The 19,291-nt window shown below is 37.1% G+C and overlaps 2 protein-coding genes across 2 annotated transcripts; both read right to left on the bottom strand.

The window, feature by feature from the left end:
• Positions 1-1,250: 1,250 nt before the first annotated feature.
• Positions 1,251-3,221, bottom strand: LOC132301189 (disease resistance-like protein DSC1). The gene is made up of 6 exons (XM_059798465.1): positions 3,183-3,221; positions 2,670-3,003; positions 2,270-2,508; positions 1,822-2,073; positions 1,415-1,732; positions 1,251-1,331 (listed from the first exon to the last, which is right to left on the bottom strand). The coding sequence occupies exons 1-6, from the start codon at positions 3,219-3,221 to the stop codon at positions 1,251-1,253; spliced, it is 1,263 nt and encodes a 420-aa protein (XP_059654448.1).
• A 304-nt stretch (positions 3,222-3,525) lies between these two features.
• LOC132301188 (TMV resistance protein N-like) lies at positions 3,526-3,948 on the bottom strand. The gene has a single exon (XM_059798464.1). The coding sequence runs from the start codon at positions 3,946-3,948 to the stop codon at positions 3,526-3,528; it is 423 nt and encodes a 140-aa protein (XP_059654447.1).
• Between the last annotated feature and the right edge of the window lie 15,343 nt (positions 3,949-19,291).

The following is a 19,291-nucleotide window of genomic DNA, read 5'->3' as shown; positions in this document are numbered from 1 at the left end:
CTTTTAAAAAAACTAGTACTACAATCAGGCACAGATGGGGGATTGAATTTTTTTTATTTGTATTATGTACTTATAAATTTTGAAGAATTTTTAAAATGCTCCACCGAAACCATGAAAGAACTTCAATCTCCCGCTCAACCAAACTTCAATTTTTTTCTTGAGTAAACTGAAAAATATTGTTAAAAAATATAAAACAATATACTACAAGACACAAACAAGGGCATAACCTTGAAAGCATAGCAACGGGGCTATCAAAGCAGAAAGAGAAAATATATATATACACACACACACACACACACACACACACACATACAGCTGGCAGAAGGCACACAAAGAAGTGATTCATTGCCATACTTTCTTCACCTTTAGAGAGTAAAAAAATGTCACCGAACCGTCATTTGGTGACAGTCTATAATTCCCTCTCGGCAATGGGGGAATCAAATCTTCTTCGGCTATAGCGATAGAGTCGGGATCCTTTTCATCCCCCTCGTAAACCAGACTAACCCCCCACTTTTTCGGCTTCCAATTACCGTATATCTCCCCTATTCCCATCTCCACTTCATCTCCGCACTCCAACTTATAATCAGATTCAAGGCACCGGTTTGGTACGTAGGAGAGCCACATCTCATCTCCACGACTTGAAGGATAGATATAATTTAGGTGTCCTACTTGTTCACTAGGCATCTTGGTTGCATTAGAAATGTCATGCAAAAAAGCAATCTGATCCGAACTATATTCAACATCTTGTGTGAAGTTGAAGTTGATGCTAGTAAAAACAAGACACACAATAAACCCTTGTATTTTCCGACCACCCACCAGCTGAGGCACCCGAAAACGTATAATCGCTTCATCGAAACTACGCTCAAAATCTGGATGGAAGTGGCCCTGGTAGTTGCACCAGCTCGGAATCTCACCCCCGGAAAGATAGATATTCAACTCACCTTGTTCACACAGTCCCTGCATTCAGGTTAATTGATTAATCACGTTCGTGTAGTGAATGCAGATAAAGACTTGGTTTAATTCTAGTACTTTATATATAATAGGGAGAGAGAGAGTAGCATACCTGATAACTGAGGAGATTTCTTCTAAAATTATTTGCAAAATTGTTGTTGACTAATTCGTTACAACAGCAAAAAGTCATAAATGGAATTTCTGCTACTTTCGATTCCATTGATATGTTTTGCAATGACGTGCAGTAGTTGGCACTCAATCTCCTTAAATTTACTGGAACCGCCGGAACTGATTTAAGCTCAAAACATCTGTTTACAAAGAGGACCTTCAGTGACCGAAGGCTGGTGATGGTAGGTGGTAGTATAGAAAATTCGTTTCCGCTAAGATTCAAATATTTCAACGACACCAAACCACTAATTTCGCTGGGCACATATGACATATTGCAGTTTTCCATAGATAATACACTGATGCTACTTGAAAATTGTAACGATGAAAAGCTTGAATCTGGTGGCGGCCACTGTAAATTGGAGCAGCCGGACATATTGAATTCAACGAGAGAATTCGACATGAAAAAGCTCCTGACCTCAAGATTCTCAAGATTCGGGCAGTTTTGCATATTCAAGACCATAATTTCAAGACCTCCAATAGAATTGTGTACCGTTTTAAGCTTTATACAATCATTAAGCAACAATTTCTCAAGACTGGTGAACCCCGTGAAGTTCGGAGTTTCAATCAAGAGAGAGGAATGACTGAGATTGACGTATTTCAATTTGTACAAAACCTGTCAGGAACAGAAAGAGACAATTAATTTCCACGCATGTCATTCTATTAATTAAGTTTGAACGAGATGAAACAAGTTTCTTTCCAAACCTGTTCGAGCTTGCTATAGCTCAAGTCAAGGGCAACTAGATTCTTCATAAAGAAGGATGATGGTATACATTCTAAAGAAAATCCTTTCCAAGATAGCCATACAAGTTCTTTAGAAAGATATTCGTAGCTTCCACCTAGTTGGACACAATTGAGATTAAGCAACCTCGGATTCTTCATATTTGCAAATGCCTTCGCATCTAGCTTTTCTGATTTTGGCGAGTTCAGGACTAAGCCTAAAACTTTTTCTGTCCCCTGATAATAAATAAAAAGTTGCAGATATAAGAATATATATATATATATATATATATATATATATATATATATATAACATTGTATTGAAAATAGGGTCACATATATCCCAGATTGGGTGACTTTCATGATGTGTAGTGTGCAACATGGCATTTTTAAAGTACAAGATATGTAATTAATTCTGGCATTGGGCACTTACTGTTTCATTTTTCAGTACTTTGAGAACTTCTTCATGATCCCACAATCTACTACGTCCGCCAGGATTTTCAGTGGATTTTTTGCGGACGATCTCTCTTGCCATTTTTTGAATTAGATCATGCATCATCAACCGCTTATGTCCATCAATACTTACAAGAAAATGACGAAATAGAACCCCAATATCATGATCTGGAAAACCACAACCTTCTAGTATTTTGAATGACAAATCTTGGTCCATTCCTACAAAAAAACATGCAATATCTAGAAATAAATCCAGCTGTTTATCATCAAGTTTATGGAGGCTCAGCATAAGTTTTTCTTGAACATCACTATCAGGAATCTTTTCCAACTTCTTCAATAGACTTCTCCATACAAGAATGGTTTCGCCCAACAATGGGAACCTAAAACTTCAAGAACTAAAGGAACCCCCTTAGAATAACTCACTACTTCCTCAGAGATGATCTTATAGTCTTGTACAGGTGGGTCTCCATTAAAGGCATGCCAATTGAAGAGTCGAAGAGAATCCTCATCACTCAACTCTTCAGGCATATACTTCTCATCCTCCCCAAGTCCAAGTGATTTTACTGAAGCCAAATCTCTGGTTATTATGATTCTACTTTCAGGACCTAACAAATCACGATCTATGGCTAATGCCTCCAATTGGCACTCGTCGTTCACATCATCAAGAACAAGAAGAACCTTTCGACGCCTTTGATCCCATGCTAACTCTTTTATCTACTGAATTCCATTATCCTCGTCTTTTACCTTCAGTTCACTATCCTTTAGGAGATCACGAAGAAGCTCTTTTTGTAACTTAACAAGGCTCTTGAATTTTCCAACTTTTGAAAGAAAGCTACTGCTTTCAAATTCACTATGTATGCGATTATACATTGCTTTAGCAATTGTAGTCTTACCTGTTCCACTAAAACCCCATATGGCAACAATCCTAACATCTGTTTTTAGCTGTAGAAACTTACATAGTCGTTGAACACGATATTCAATTCCAACTGGGTAGCTCGCAACAAATAAACACGTAGGATTTAATTGAGCTATAACTTCTCTAACAACACGCTCAATTAATGTTGCCTCACACCTGCCAAAATTATTATTTTTTCATGGGAAAAAGAAAAAATTCAAGAAATGAAACTAAGCAAATTTTACATACAGATAGGTGAAAGATCAAAATAAATAAGTGATCAAACTTTACCGTACCCGTTGTTGACATTTTTTCGGACGTGACCGTGCAATTTTCCAGCGCTAGTCAGAGCCAACGTCCAATTCTCCACCAATTTCTTGTTGCGCATTCTGGCACCGAGTTTTTTTTTCATTAAATGCATAAAAGTTCTCTTGTTTCCGAACGTCGGAGGGGTCAACGTCATAAAAGATGGGAATAACAATCCGTTTGAGTGTGTCCTTGCACTTCATGATCTTCGCGAGCTCGTTAAGGCACCAATGTGAGGACGTATAGCTTTTCGAGAATACAATTATGTAAAGCTTTGATTGCTCGATTGCGTTGAACAATCCAGTAGCAATTTCTATTCCTGTTTCGAGCTTAGTGTCATCTCTAAATACGTAAAAGTTATACCCCTTCAAAGCGGCCAAGAGGTGGGCCGTAATGTTCTTGCGAGTATCCTCACCGCTGAAAGATATGAACACATGGTACTTACAGGGAGCTGCCATTTTCAAAGCTCTGTTAGGTCAAAGGAAAGGAAAGGAAAGGTTTGTGCCAGAGAGGATCAGGTGAAGGAATAACAATAACCTTGACTTATATAGATCAGCTCTAAAGCACAGACACGGTTTGATATTTAGACCAGTGTGTAGATGATTGATTTGATAAAGATATATAAAGAATGAGGGACTTACAGCGTATTGCTTTACCTGATTATTTATGCAAAATACAAGTAAAAAAATATATATATATGTAATGGCCCTATTTCATGCCAAAATTTTTTAAAAAAATTGACATAACCTCTTCTAAAAATAGGCCTACCACAACCTGTTTAAATGAATTTTTTAACCTGTCCCAGCACAATAAACATATAATACATTTTAACATCCCTTTCATCCATTCACCATGCCTTAACTTAGTTCCTCTCATGGTGGAATATTCACACACCAATTAATCTAAATTATCATAATTACAGTCCCAAAATACATGGTTGAGATTTAAAATCCCTGCCTTACAACGTTACATGATACAATTGCATGGAAATATATATACCATAATTCCATTAGTTTCATTTACATCAAACAAAAGATAAGTTCGTTCTTAAGTTACAAGGCCATGAATACTAACTTAATTATATTTCCACAACTATGAATATACATAGAATGGTCAAAATACATAATAGCAAACAACCTTTTGACAACTTTCAAGCTTGAGGTGGATTGTCGTCCACCGGTTCATTTCCAAGACCTGAAAAAAAAATAATATAAATATATGGGGTGAGCAAATTGCTCAGTAGGTGGCACCTAAGACACGCATCTTGTGTCCCCGTGAACCCAAACAAGGAATAGGACAATAGGAATCGGGGTCATACTGTGTAGGGAAAATACAACATAACATACAGTCTCAACACAATCAATATGGAGCAATGAAATGCAGTGCATGTTAATGTCGTTCCCCATTTTCAACAATTCAAATCCACCAATTTCAAACTGTTAATGTAACCCCCTTTGGTGACTCTGCAGCACCGAGAGAAGGATTGGCTACTGTCCCTGACCTTTGGTGACTCCGCAGCGTCATTATGGGGCCTAGATAGCTCAACCACGCTAGGGCAATCTCCCTAATTCCCTCTAGGTTACATTAACCTACCGGCCCGTTGGTGACTCCGCAGCGACCGGGTTTTCTCAAAACTCTTTTTCATCAAAACTTGTTTCCCCCAAAAGTTCCCCCTTTTGTATCAAACAATTTCTTTCCCATTTTGATACCCAATGACATGCATGATCATCATATGCTTTCATGATGCCATGATACATGAAAGATTCATACAATACACAATTTAACATGCTCCCATTCAACAATTTACAAAGAAATTACTAGCACCATAAGCATAATGGAAGCTACACATAGACATGTTTTCCATATAACAAATTCTACCAAGATATAAACACTGAAGCATGTAAAATCAACATCTAAGCATGTTTGTCTCACAAAACCACATATACACATAAACATGAATCTCATTTACAAAACCAAATCATTATTAGAGGTAATCAACTCAATTAAGCATCAATTAACAAGGATTAATTCACTAGGGGGCAAGAACTCATGGATTTGAAACCCCTACCTCTTAGAATTGCGAAAACCCTCAAAATGGGTCCAAATTTCAAAGTCTCTAGGGAGCACCAAAACTGAAATTGCTTATACCCACGTGTAGAGTTCGTCGTGCTCTCCGTTTTGCCTCAAACGACACTTAAATCTACCATGTAATGAGAGAGAAATCAAGATCCAAAGTTTGGTTTCCAAATGAAAAGAAAAATGAAGGGAAATGAGGGAGAGAGAGGAAAAAACGGGGAAAGAGAAAAATTAGAGAGAAGGAGTGGTCTCTAAACCACTAATGCATTAGTGGTGGGTCCCTTCACTTCAAATTTTGATTTTTCATTATTCTTTTATCACAAAATTCTACACCACATAACATGTACAATGCACCACATGCACATACCACTTAGTCCACATGAATTTAAATGTACCAATTGCAATTGGACCCAACCACAATCCCGTACGCAAAACGTGAAATGACAGAAATACCTTTGTGGCAACAAAATTTTCAAAAAATTAAAAAATGGCAAAAAAAATCGGAGACGTCACAATCTACCCTCCTTAAAGAGATTTCGTCCTCGAAATCTACCCTCCTTAAAGAAAAGGCTCCCAACCACAGTCTTTCCGAGAACTCCTCACAAAATCCCAAGGCTAATAACTCAACAACCATATTGCCTTTGACACTAGCGTCAACAGGCAATCACACATTGCCGCCAGAAAACTCAATGATCACTACTCCCATGAGGGAACTCATCACTCACAACGTCATGCACAAAACCCACTGAATCCTATACTCGACTTAAGACCAACACCGGTCTCCTCTACATTGCTACATAATACTTCGGAGCTCGAAGAAGAATGGTCACAAGACCCTGGAACATGACAACATCCTATCACACTCATCCTTCTAAAGGGCAACTTAGACCCCAAATGAGAAACCTCATCCAGCACACAATCAGACTCAAACCCAATCTACACGTCATTGTCCAATCCAAAACTCGTTATCCAACATACGGCTATACTCCTACAAAATCATACAATGACCACCAACGACACTAACTGATAATTATAATATTGGTCAACTTCAAGATAACTAAATGATGAATTCCCTAACAATCATACAATCATGAGTCACCAAAACAATAAGATGTACTACTCTGAATTCTGAACACAAATCCTCAAAACGAGATTCTCTATAATCAATGATTGTACCACTAACCCGTTATCAAACACCCAATACCACCTAACACCTTCCGTCACCCAAGATAAATCAGGTAAGTCCACATTGCCACACCAACACAACATACAGTACCATACTCTCACTATCACAAACAAGTCGGAACGATCATTGACCTTGACCCAATATCGTGCCAAAGAAGGATTGATTCAAGAGAAATGGTTGGTCAGGCCACTCTCATCCTCAATCTGATCTCGACATAGACATCGTTCCTGTCCTTAGGTCTAAACCTCAAACACAACCCTAAACAGTCCACAAAACAACTATAAGATTCACTCCCTAACCAATCCATCACTCTACGTAACCTTGACCGCCATACAACCACATACCATTTTTAAAGATCCTAATCGCACTTTAATCACACAACCCTTAACAAGCGGGAAACAAAACGACCCCAAACATCACAATTACCAATCAGCACAAAAGATCACAGTCTCCTCATAGCACCTATATCAGGTAAACAACTCAATATCATCATTTGGTTTAATTCTTACCTCTTCAAAACACTCGATGCGACCTTTCATGCCTGAAACCTCAAAACCAAAGTCAATTATCCCTACTATTCTCCAATGGAATCCCATAATCATTTTCTAGTTGTATGACACCCAAGCAATACGAACATTTATCCTTAAGTCACTACTAAAATCAATCACCTCTAAAATCATCCGAATACATGAGTCATATCACATCACTTAATTATTCTCAAATTGCAATTCATAACACATTCCCTAGCCACCACCGCGAATAACAAACATTAGAAATACAAACCTCATTTGGCAACTCGTGCCTCAAATTCTACCAGTCAAAACCATCCTCAAAATAAGGACTACAAAACTAAGGCTATACCTCCCTCCGTGGAAGTAAGTCAACCCCTTCAATCAAAACCTCAATCGACGAACTCTAACAAAGTAACACCCACTCACAATTCCATCCTTCCACGGATGCACACAACTCCTAGACAGAGACAAGACTCACAATAAACGACGTCCTTGCCAGGACTAGAACAACGGAAGAGTAACAAGCCCCGCTTTCACAAGACCAACAACTCGCACCTGTATGCACCCGACACCCTATTACACATTACTCATCAACTGTCCAACCATGGACCCCCACTCGCTCCTGAGATGAAATGAACTTCCTATGCACTAGGAAAAGAACCGACTAGTAACACACAGAGAACTACGAACACCAATCTAGGCGACCTCGCCACAAACAAACCGTCACGCTCTATTAACACAAATACCTCTCACACACTATGCTAACCAAAACCAACCAGATAAAAGCACCAACGCCCTTAACATACTAACACTAGGAAACATTGCTGTAAGTTGGACACCGCGCCCCCTCCTACCCGATAATCTCCAAATGAGAAACTTTGTGAAATATAACGACACCTGATCACCTGTTCCACCTCTACCTTTTTGAAGTTGACACTGCCTTAATCACCATGTACACAAACCCGTGACCTCAATCACAATAACATTATGACTTGTCAATGAAAAGGGTGCCTATCTAGCAATACCGTCCTCACTGACCCCAACGTTCACACCATCCATAATTGCCTCAACTGGCACACAATTCATCACCTACCTGACAACACACAACAAACGACTCGTAATTTCCAAACTACATTCGGATTATATCTTAAACCACTCTGCTCATTAGCACCAAGCATCACACTAAAACACCATAATGCCCCTACTGCCACTTATTCCAACCACAGTTCTATTATATCCTCCCACTGGACCATCAAACCACAATTATAAGACTATTCCTTAAATATCCTTAAGATAATATCATCATAACAAAAGAACAAACATTACTCTCGATACTCCTCATAATGATCATTATATATATATCCCTAAAAAAAAAACCTCAATACGGCAATGCCATGCCAACAAATCCTTCAACAAAATGAGCACAAGATTCGGAATGCTCAACACCCACTTGTCTCCTTAGAATCATCTACAATACAATCATTCATGAACGCTTAATCGACCACCTAACCTATTGCTTCTAAGGTGATTGACATGACTAAGCAAGAAAATTTCGTGTCTTAAGTTCAACATCATTACCACTACCATCACCATCTCTATTACTCGTTAATCCGAACAATCACCAAGGAAAACACTAATGAAATACTATAAACAATTGTCATTACATACCTTCGTCCACAGGAGGTTTCTCTGGTGACTCAATAGGAGAAACAACTGGACTGGCTACACGACCCTGAGTCTCCCATTCCTGTGACTCCCCAAGCTAAACACCGATCTGTGATACTGAAGGTCGAGTCGGTCCTTACTCTGAACCTACCTCGCCAACTGGAATTCCACCTCTTTTGGGACAATCCTTCTTCCTATGGTCTAGCTAACCACACACAAAACAGACTCCAGAACTGGGCCGATCCCAAGGGCACTCTGCTCTTAAATGACCAATTTGCTTGCACTTATAGCAAGCCTTCTCGACTTTAAAGGATATCCCCAGCGGTGAAGCAAAAACAGCAGGAGAATAAGAAGAATCACCCTTTAACATTTTCCGTACATGACTCTCACACGACATCTCCCTTTCCTTAACCTGTTTCCAAAAATCTCCATCTCTTAATCCGTCCATAACCCCTGTTCTCACTGACTGTGCCATCGACCTCTGGGTCTCTATGACTACTGCACGTAAAAAGTTTATCATAGCCTCAACCAAATTCTTAACCAAAAGATCCAAATCAAGGAACTCATCCTGCTCGCCATCATCATCTACTTCTCATGTCTCTTCGGAGGCATGATTCTAAGAATAGAAAGAAGGAGGTCAAATACAACACAATCATACAACCCTGACTCAAAGCTTTTAACATTCACACTCAATTAGGGCACCTAGCCATAAAATATGAACCTATTCTACAATCGTGCTCAGGATGACTACACACCAAATAGCTCAATCCACGAGCTAGAAGCCCACGCCATCCGTTCGATAAGAACTGGCTCCCAACAACCCTGGAGCTACCGAGCTCCTCACCATCTCAGGTCAAACTCACTCAACCGTCAACGCCATGACAATTACCCCAACGTACTATCGATCATTGTGATACCCCTCGGATCTGAGACACGGGTTGATCAGGCCCAGGCCCATACCCGAGGGATATCAAACAATTAATATGTAACCGAACACAGAATACAAGATAAAATAAAAAAATAAAAATAATAAGCTGAAAGAATCTAGAAATATAATCCTTTATAATTAAATCCTTAAAACCTGATAATCCAAAACTCCATAAGTTTACAACTCGGAAATCCATCCATTGGACCCCTTATTAAAATTCTCCAAAAGATACTGAAATAATAAAAATAAAATCCAAAGCTAACATAGAGAAGATTCCTACATAATCGGAGGAATGAATAGCTGTATCTACTCTGCACGTCCAAACTCTAACCCTGGAACTGACGAGTACCTGAAAAATAAAGAAGTAGGTCAGGCCCACATGCAAGTCCGGATCTACTACAATCCAAACAGTAACCCGATACGCAGATACATCCTAGGAAGACTCAACAATATCTAGAGTAGTCCATATATGTATATAGTACACACTATAGGACGCTCAGTAGTCCAAAAAGGTTTGTCTCAGCCTGAATAGAGATACCATGCAAATCGCACATACTGTGGTCATATGTATCTAGACCTACCAGGGAACAATACCTTTGTCCAGCTATTCATCCTAGGCGATATACGCACCCTAACCATGGTCCTAAGACTCAAGCTTATACCATGGCACATAAAATAAATATATAAAGTCCATACCCCTCCTAGTACAAAATACCATCCATCTGTGTAGTGATCTGGTATATGTATATCCATCCTTCCTGAAACCATATTAAGTCATTCAACTATTTTGTTGACATAACACAATTAGGTGATGGACTTAACCTTTATAGTTAATCCATACCTTAATCCAAATTTGGTAGGACTTGGTGTTTTGAACTAATCCATTTCCAATATAACACCGTCCCATACCGGTTCATATATATATATCCATATAAGTAGGACTTAACCTTTTTATGGTTAATCCAACTCATTCCAAATTAGGTAGGATTTAGTGCTTGAACTAATCCATACCTAGTATGTCACCGTCCCATACCGGTACATACAATCCTCCAATTAACGAAGTTGACAAAAACAGGAATAAGTATTTATCAACCATACTCCAGAATTAGCATAAATATAGTTTAACATGTATATAACCAACTTATGCATTCAATATAAGATTTAGAATCCCAATTACAGTCCGTTAAATTTATTAAGTAGAATTACACAATCTACCTCTCCAAACAGTACCATAACTGATACAATGTAAAATAGATTTTAACACCAGTTGATCCCACCTAAGCATGCATATAACTATACAACAGTATGCTTATAACACAGCTGCAAAACATGATTTATAAATCCAAGTCATGCAGAGAAATAAAATTCCAAAAATAGTAGACAAGAGAAATTAATTTTCAAATCATCCACCCACGGGTTCACTGTTTAATCTTAGATTAATCCCGTTCTTAGTTCCTACTTGTAATCATGCTTCCCAACATTTTTACAAGTCTTAAACATTAAATTACAACATCCAGTAGCCTTTAAATAATTTTAGAAAATCCAATTTCAGCTAAAAAGTCCCTAAAAAATCAATTCTGTGCGCTTTAAAATGGAGCAGGCTCTAAAATTTGGAGCCTGCTCAATTTTTCTCTTGGAGCCGGCTCTAAACCACTTAGAGCCGGATCAAAGACACTTGGAGCCACCTCCAAATAAGTTTGGAGCCGGCTCTAAGGTATTTGAGAGCCTGCTCTCTTTTCCCCTAGCCGCCGTTGTCTGTTCCAGTTTCGTCTTCTCCAATTTCAGTGATTATCAGAGCCTCTGTAACATGTTTTAATTCTCATTCTAGGTTCAATCTCAATCCTAGGTACATATTAAACCACTGATATTCAATGATAGCATGCATAAAACATAGGTTTAAAAGCAACGATTACAAAACCTTAGTCTGAAACTTTAAGCAACCCACAACAGATTTATTTGGTGATCTTCATTACTGTTTTAAGAACTTATTCTAGGGTTCATCTAAATATCTCAAACTAATACTAAAACATAGATATCCAATCACAACAGGAATTTAACACAAGTGCTAAAATAATCGGCAACAAGATTTCTGTTAAAACTTTTAAGCAACATCAAACAGATTAACCCAATAGAAACAAAATACTGATTCAACATGCATGCAAGATGAATTATAACATTTGTTGAATCTGTTTTAATGTTTGATTAATTCCTGGAGTCTAACTAAGCATGCACAGAACACGAATTAACGGGAGAGAGAAGAACAGAGACTTGCCTGTAGTTTCAGATTTGAAACTATAATCCACCGTCTCTATAAATTCTGGCAACGTCAACTTGTTGTTATCAACCTCTGCCACTCCTAGTTAGGACCAGAACTCCTCCTTGAATCCCTCCCTTAATCTCCTAAAGTTTCTCTCGGTAAACCACACAAGCTCCCTCTCTGTTTCTCTGCCCTCACAACTCTCTGTATGACTCTGTTACGTGACTCTATTATTGAAGGTGGTGAGTAAGGTTTATCAAAAACCCTAGGCAGATGTATACCCATATATTTATAGAGTTATACCAAACCCTAAATTAATTCAACCCCTAACTAAATTCTAACCAGCCTATAGAACATAATTAAAACTTGTGTCGGCTAAATAAACTAAACCTTAAATTATAAAACAGTTAATTTTACATAAGCACGTAATTAAGAAAACTTAAGAAACATAATTAAATAATCAATTAACCTAAAACAGTTTTATTTAAACAATTAATTCACGAAATGCAAATAATCAAGCAAATAATGTATTAACCAAATATTTAAAACAATTTAATTCAAGTAATGCAATTAATCCAGCAAACAATTTATTTAAACAAACAAAATACAATTTAAACAATAAATTTAGTGAAAACACACATACATAATTAAAATAAATGCCAGGACTATCCTTTTTAAAATTAGGGGTATTATAATCATTCCAATGCTTAACCTTATTTCTACTACATAAGGATATGGACACATACACATATGCGAGGTGGATGAAACTTGCAATACCATCGTTATAAACAATACTGCACGAACCGTGCCTACTACTTGCCATTGCCATAACTCTCATACTTATCATCATAACAAGATCAACAAGTCTTTAATCCTCATCATGGTGACAATATGCATTACTTTAAACATATAAACATGTGATCACATAGCAATTAAGCAGGTAAGCAAGTAAGCAATGAAGCATGTTTCTTAAATAGTTAAACACTTTATCATGTAACACACAGGCATGTAAACAATTTAGCATGCTCTTTCAAATATCAAAACACATAACAATTAATCTCATATGCAATGCAAACAACTTCCCATGCAATCCTACATAGGCCTCTACCCGTCGTCCTAAAGTTATCGAACCATCGCTCTGATACCATCTTTGTAACGACCCTAGCTGATGCCAAAATTTTAAAAAAAAATTGGCATAACCTCCCCTAAAAATGGGCCTACCACAACCTGTTTAAATGAATTTTTTAACCTGTCCCAGCACAATAAAATAATACATTCTAACATCCCTTTCATCCATTCACCATGCCTTAACTTAGTTCCTCTCATGGTGGAATATCCACACACCAATTAATCTAAATTATCATAATTACAGTCCCAAAATACATGGTTGAGATTTAAAGTCCCTGTCTTACAACGTTACATGATACAATTGCATGGAAATATATATACCATAATTCCTTTAGTTTCATTTACATCAAACAAAAGATAAGTTCGTTCTTAAGTTACAAGGCCATGAATACTAACTTAATTACATTTCCACAACTATGAATATACATAGAATGGTCAAAATACATAATAGCAAACAACCTTCTAACAACTTTCAAGCTTGAGGTGGATTGTCGTCCACCGGTTCATTTCCAAGACTTGAAAAAAAAATAATATAAATATATGGAGTGAGCAAATTGTTCAGTAGGTGGCACCTAAGACACGCATCTTGTGTCCCCGTGAACCCAAACAAGGAATAGGACAATAGGAATCGGGGTCATACTGTGTAGGGGAAATACAACATAACATACAGTCTCAACACAATCAATATGGAGCAATGAAATGCAGTGCATGTTAATGTCGTTCCCCATTTTCAACAATTCAAATCCACCAATTTCAAACTGTTAATGTAACCCCCTTTGGTGACTCCGCAGCGCCGAGAGAAGGATTGGCTACTGTCCCTGACCTTTAGTGATTTCGCAGCGTCATTATGGGACCTAGATAGCTCAACCACGTTAGGGCAATCTCCCTAGTTCCCTCTAGGTTACATTAACCTACCGGCCTGTTGGTGACTCTGCAGCGACCGGGTTTTCTCAAAACTCTTTTTCATCAAAACTTGTTTCCCCCAAAAGTTCCCCTTTTTGTATCAAACAATTTCTTTCCCATTTTGATACCCAATGACATGCATGATCATCATATGCTTTCATGATGCCATGATACATGAAAGATTCATACAATACACAATTTAACATGCTCCCATTCAACAATTTACAAAGAAATTACTAGCACCATAAGCATAATGGAAGCTACACATAGACATGTTTTCCATATAACAAATTCTACCAAGATATAAACACTGAAGCATGTAAAATCAACTTCTAAGCATGTTTGTCTCACAAAACCACATATACACATAAACATGAATCTCATTTACAAAACCAAATCATTATTAGAGGTAATCAACTCAATTAAGCATCAATTAACAAGGATTAATTCACTAGGGGGCAAGAACTCATGGATTAGAAACCCCTACCTCTTAGAATTGCGAAAACCCTCAAAATGGGTCCAAATTTCGAAGTCTCTAGGGAGCACCAAAACTGAAATTGCTTGTACCCACGTGTAGAGTTCGTCGTGCTCTCTGTTTTGCTTCAAACGGCGCATAAATCTACCATGTAATGAGAGAGAAATCAAGATCCAAAGTTTGGCTTCCAAAAGAAAAGAAAAATGAAGAGAAATAAGGGAAAGAGAGGAAGAAACGGGGAGAGAGAAAAATGAGAGAGAAGGAGTGGTCTCTAAACCACTAATGCATTAGTGGTGGGTCCTTCCACTTTAAATTTTGATTTTTCATTATTCTTTTGTCACAAAATTCTACACCACATAACATGTACAATGCACCACATGCACATACCACTTAGTCCACATGAATTTAAATGTACCAATTGCAATTGGACACAATCACAATCCTGTACGCAAAACGTGAAATGACAGAAATACCTTTGCGGCAACAAAATTTTTAGAAAATTAAAAAATGGCAAAAAAAATCGGAAACGTCACAATATATTTGTTATGTATATACATCATATGAGCCTACTTTGCAAGTGGGTGTGTAACTTCGGAATGCAAATTCCAATTATAATAATGTACCCAAATCGTAACTAAGAATACGTATGTGAGACTGGTTCGCTATAAATATGATTAATGGTGAATTGTATTTGTACACTTGAATGAGTCAATAAAAAAACTCTCTCTCTCTCTCTCAAAGTTCTCTCCTTGGTGTTTTTGTTTGTGTTTATAGGGAAGAGTACAGCCACATCTCTGAAGTTTGATAAAAGGACATTTAGATGAAACTTACCTGTTTTTTGGACAAAGACACTCCCTGAAAGTTCAAAAATGGACAAAGACACCCCTTTATATGAGAAATTGACCAAATTACCCTTTGACAGTTTTGGAAACTTTTTTAACTTTATAATTTAATAAATTGGACCAATCTACCCTCATGAACAATTTATGCATAAAAAATAAAAAAAATAAAAAAAAAACTTTATATTGTTCACACTTTTTTTTTTTTTTTTTTTTGTTATTTACTTTATAAATGTCCCAACATCTTAAAAATGTAGACGTCTAAAATGATTTTTTGATCCAATAGATTTATTTCAAATAAATTATATTTTGTTATTAATTTTTTTTCTTTTTCTTTTTTATTTTTAAATTAAGATGCTTAATTCTTTCATCTAAAAAAATTAAAGCAATCTCTTTTCCTTAAAAATAAAAAATATGGTACCAGTATAACTTTATGCATCTTAAATTATATATCAAATATTATGCATTTCCCAACATAAAAGGGAAAAAAAAAAATAAAACAAAGGGAAAAATAATAATAAAACAAAGGGAAGAAAAAAAAAAAAAAACAAAGGCATGCATAAAGTTAAGATACATAAAGTTATACTGGTACCTATTTTCTTTTATGTTGGGAAATGTATAATATTTGATATATAATTTAAGATGCATAAAGTTATATTGGTACCATATTTTTTATTTTTAAGGAAAAGATATTGGTTTAATTTTTTTAATGAAAGAATTAAGTATCTTAATTTAAAAAAAAAAAGAAGTAATAACAAAATATAATTTATTTGAAATATATGTATTGAATCAAAAAATAATTTTAGACGTCTACATTTTTAAGAAGTTGTAACATTTATAAAGTAAAAAACAAAAAAAAAAAAAAAAAAAAAAAAAAAAAAAAAAAAAACAGAAGGTGAACAATATAAACTTTTTTTTTTAGGCATAAATTATTCACAAGGATAGATTGGTCCAATTTATTAAATTGTAAAGTTAAAAAAGTCTCCTAAACGGTCAAAGGGTATTTTGGTCAAATTTTCATGTAAAGGGGTGTCTTTGTCTATTTTTGAACCTTCAGGGGATGTCTTTGTCCAAAAAATAGGTAAGTTTCCTCTGAGTGTCCTTTTGCCAAACCTCAGAGGGTGTGGCTGTACTTTACCCTAATTTATAATTGTTCTTATATTTTATGATGGATACAGAAATTGATTTGTTTTTAATTTTTTATGGAGTAGGTATTGAATAAGAGGAAAAAGACAAGGTTGATACAGATGATACACTTTAGACATCAACGGACCAGTGGCCTAGCGGTATCAGCCTCTTAACCTCCAAAGGGAGGTCAGGGGTTTAAGTTTCAAAAGAGAAAACCACTTTTATCAAATCTTCCCCAAAATTCCCCCTTTTCATCTTTCTCAAAACATTTCACCCTTTCTTGTACCCAATGCTTGGATGCATATGACATGCCTTTTTAATATTATGAAAATTGGGGAAATTAATGTTACACAACTAGCATGCTTCCTTATAACAATTTCTAGTAATTTAATGAACACAATAAGCATAAAAATCAACAATTAGGCATACTCCCATGTAAATCAATAAGTACTCATAAATTGCAAGCTTCATATACACAATTAAAATCATTTAAGAGATAATCAATTCAAATATAGCATGATTGGCAACAATTAAAGTAAGGAAACTCACAAAGGAACAAGACTTTAAGTATTAGAGACCCCTACCTTAAAATGGTGTAAAATCCCCAATTTGATCTCAAACCCTAGAATTTTGTGATCCTTTAAATGGTAGCCAAATGAAGATTGGCTCTGATAAATTCGTAGATCTCGTCGTGGGCTTTAATTTGACGCAAACGGCACTCAAAATCTCCAAATAATGAGAGAGAGATTTAAGATTGAAATTTGAAGGAAAAAGAAAAAGAAAATGAAAACGAAAATGAAAATGGTGAAAGAGAGAGAGACTGTGAGAGAGTGAGAGAGAATTGAGACCCAAAGTGGTCTCTAGACCACTTAAATGGGGTGAGGTGGGTCCCACCAAATTTTATTTTATTTTTCCTTTTCTTTTTTATCTTTAATTCTCACCACATACACATAAATACACATTAAATAATTCCACAAATTTATATAACACATCAAACAAAATAAATATGATGAAAGTGGACCCAACCAAAATCTCCGGATGAAACAATACCGGCAGCGGGTCCCACACGGGACCGTCCGGCCCGAAAAACTGAAAAATGCGAAAATGATCACCCTTACAATTTAACGAGTCCTGGACTCAATGAAATGTCCCAAACAACTCTCCAACACAACCGGCACATTCCGTAGTGTCTGGTACGCATAATGGTAAAAGACAAAAATGCCCATGCGACGACAAAATTTCTGAAAAAAGAAAAATGCCAAAAATTGGAAATATCACAATCTTCCCAACTTAAAAGGATATCATCCCCGAAATTAAGCCATACTTGGGGAAGAAAACAACGCTGGATACTTAGAGCGAATCTCCTGCTCAAGCTCCCAAGTAGCCTCCTCGACTCTGTGGTGTTTCGAAAGAACTTTCACTAGTGGTATCGTCTTGTCCCTTAACACCTTCTGCCCTGTGTCAAGGATCTGAACTGGTCCCTCTTCATAGGAGACATCCTCATCAATGTCCACATCCACCCAATCCAAAACGTGAGATAGATCTGGTTCGTGCTTCCGTAACATTGACACATGAAAGACATTGTGAACCATATCCATCTGCAGTGGCAAAGCAAGTCTGTTGGCAACCTCTCCTACGCAATCCAAAATCTCAAACGGTCCAATGAATCGTGGCGATAACTTGCCACTTTTCCCAAATCTCATCAATCCTTTCCGTAGAGAAACCCATAGGAAAATATGGTCTCCCACTTCAAAAGATAGCGGTCGCTTCCACTTATCTACATAGCTCTTCTGACGAGTTTGAACTGTGAGCAACCTCTGTCTGATCAACTTAATCTTTTCAGTAGTCTTAAGTACAATGTCGGGTCCTAAGGCGGCTGTCTCACCTACCTCAGTCCAACAGACTAGAGACCTACAGGGTCTGCCATACAACGTCTCAAATGGAGTCATCTCAATGCTCGCTTGTTAACTATTGTTGTAGGCAAATTCAATGAGTGGAAAGTGATCATCCCAACTGCCTCCCAAATCAAGTAAACATGCCCGAAGCATATCCTCCAAAATTTGGATAGTACGCTCCGACTGACTGTCCATCTGTGGATGGAATGCCGTACTAAGATGCAACGCTTAACCAAACGTTGCTTGTAGTCCTTCCCAGAACTTCAAAGTGAACATGGTATCCCTATCCGAAACAATGGTTACTGGAACTCCATGTAACCTTATAATCTCTTTTACATAAAGTACACCAAGTGCCTCTGCATTATCTGTTGCCTTAATAGGCAAAAAGTGAGCCGTCTTGGTCAATCTGTCAATGATGACCCATATGGCCTAGTTACCTCTCTGTGACCTTGGAAGACCTATCACAAAATCTATAGCAATCTGCTCCGATTTCCGCTGCGCTACAAGCAATGGTTGCAACAATTCTGCTGGTATCTGATGCTCGGTCTTCACCTGTTGACAGGTAAGGCACTTAGCCACAAACTGTGCAACATCTTTCTTCATCCCGTTCCACCAATACTAACGTCTCAAATTGTGATACATTTTTTGTACCACCTGGATGAACTACAAAGCGGGAAGTGTGAAATTCCCATAAGACGTCCTCACGACAAACTGTGGGAACCACCAACAAACCCCTGAACCGTAGACCCCCATCTGCATGCAAGGCCCAATCTTTCACTATCTCACCACCAGAGATCAAAGCGTGAATG

Source organism: Cornus florida, unplaced genomic scaffold (genome assembly GCF_030987335.1).
Source record: "Cornus florida cultivar Cherokee Brave unplaced genomic scaffold, ASM3098733v1 CherokeeBrave_3.0.0_Hap2_Chr03, whole genome shotgun sequence".
Taxonomy (NCBI): Eukaryota; Viridiplantae; Streptophyta; class Magnoliopsida; order Cornales; family Cornaceae; genus Cornus; species Cornus florida.
This window is presented reverse-complemented; position numbering and strand designations above follow the sequence as displayed.

Bases quoted from the DNA above. Each gene is read 5' to 3' on its own strand.
- LOC132301189 (XM_059798465.1), bottom strand. From the start codon at position 3,221: ATGTTAGGATTGTTGCCATATGGGGTTTTAGTGGAACAG. The intron at 2,509-2,669 runs GTTCCCATTGTT...GTTTTTTTGTAG, and splicing joins TTTAGTTCTTGAAGTTTTAG to GAATGGACCAAGATTTGTCA. The intron at 1,733-1,821 runs GTTTGGAAAGAA...TGTTCCTGACAG, and splicing joins GCTATAGCAAGCTCGAACAG to GTTTTGTACAAATTGAAATA.
- LOC132301188 (XM_059798464.1), bottom strand. From the start codon at position 3,948: ATGGCAGCTCCCTGTAAGTACCATGTGTTCATATCTTTCAGCGGTGAG.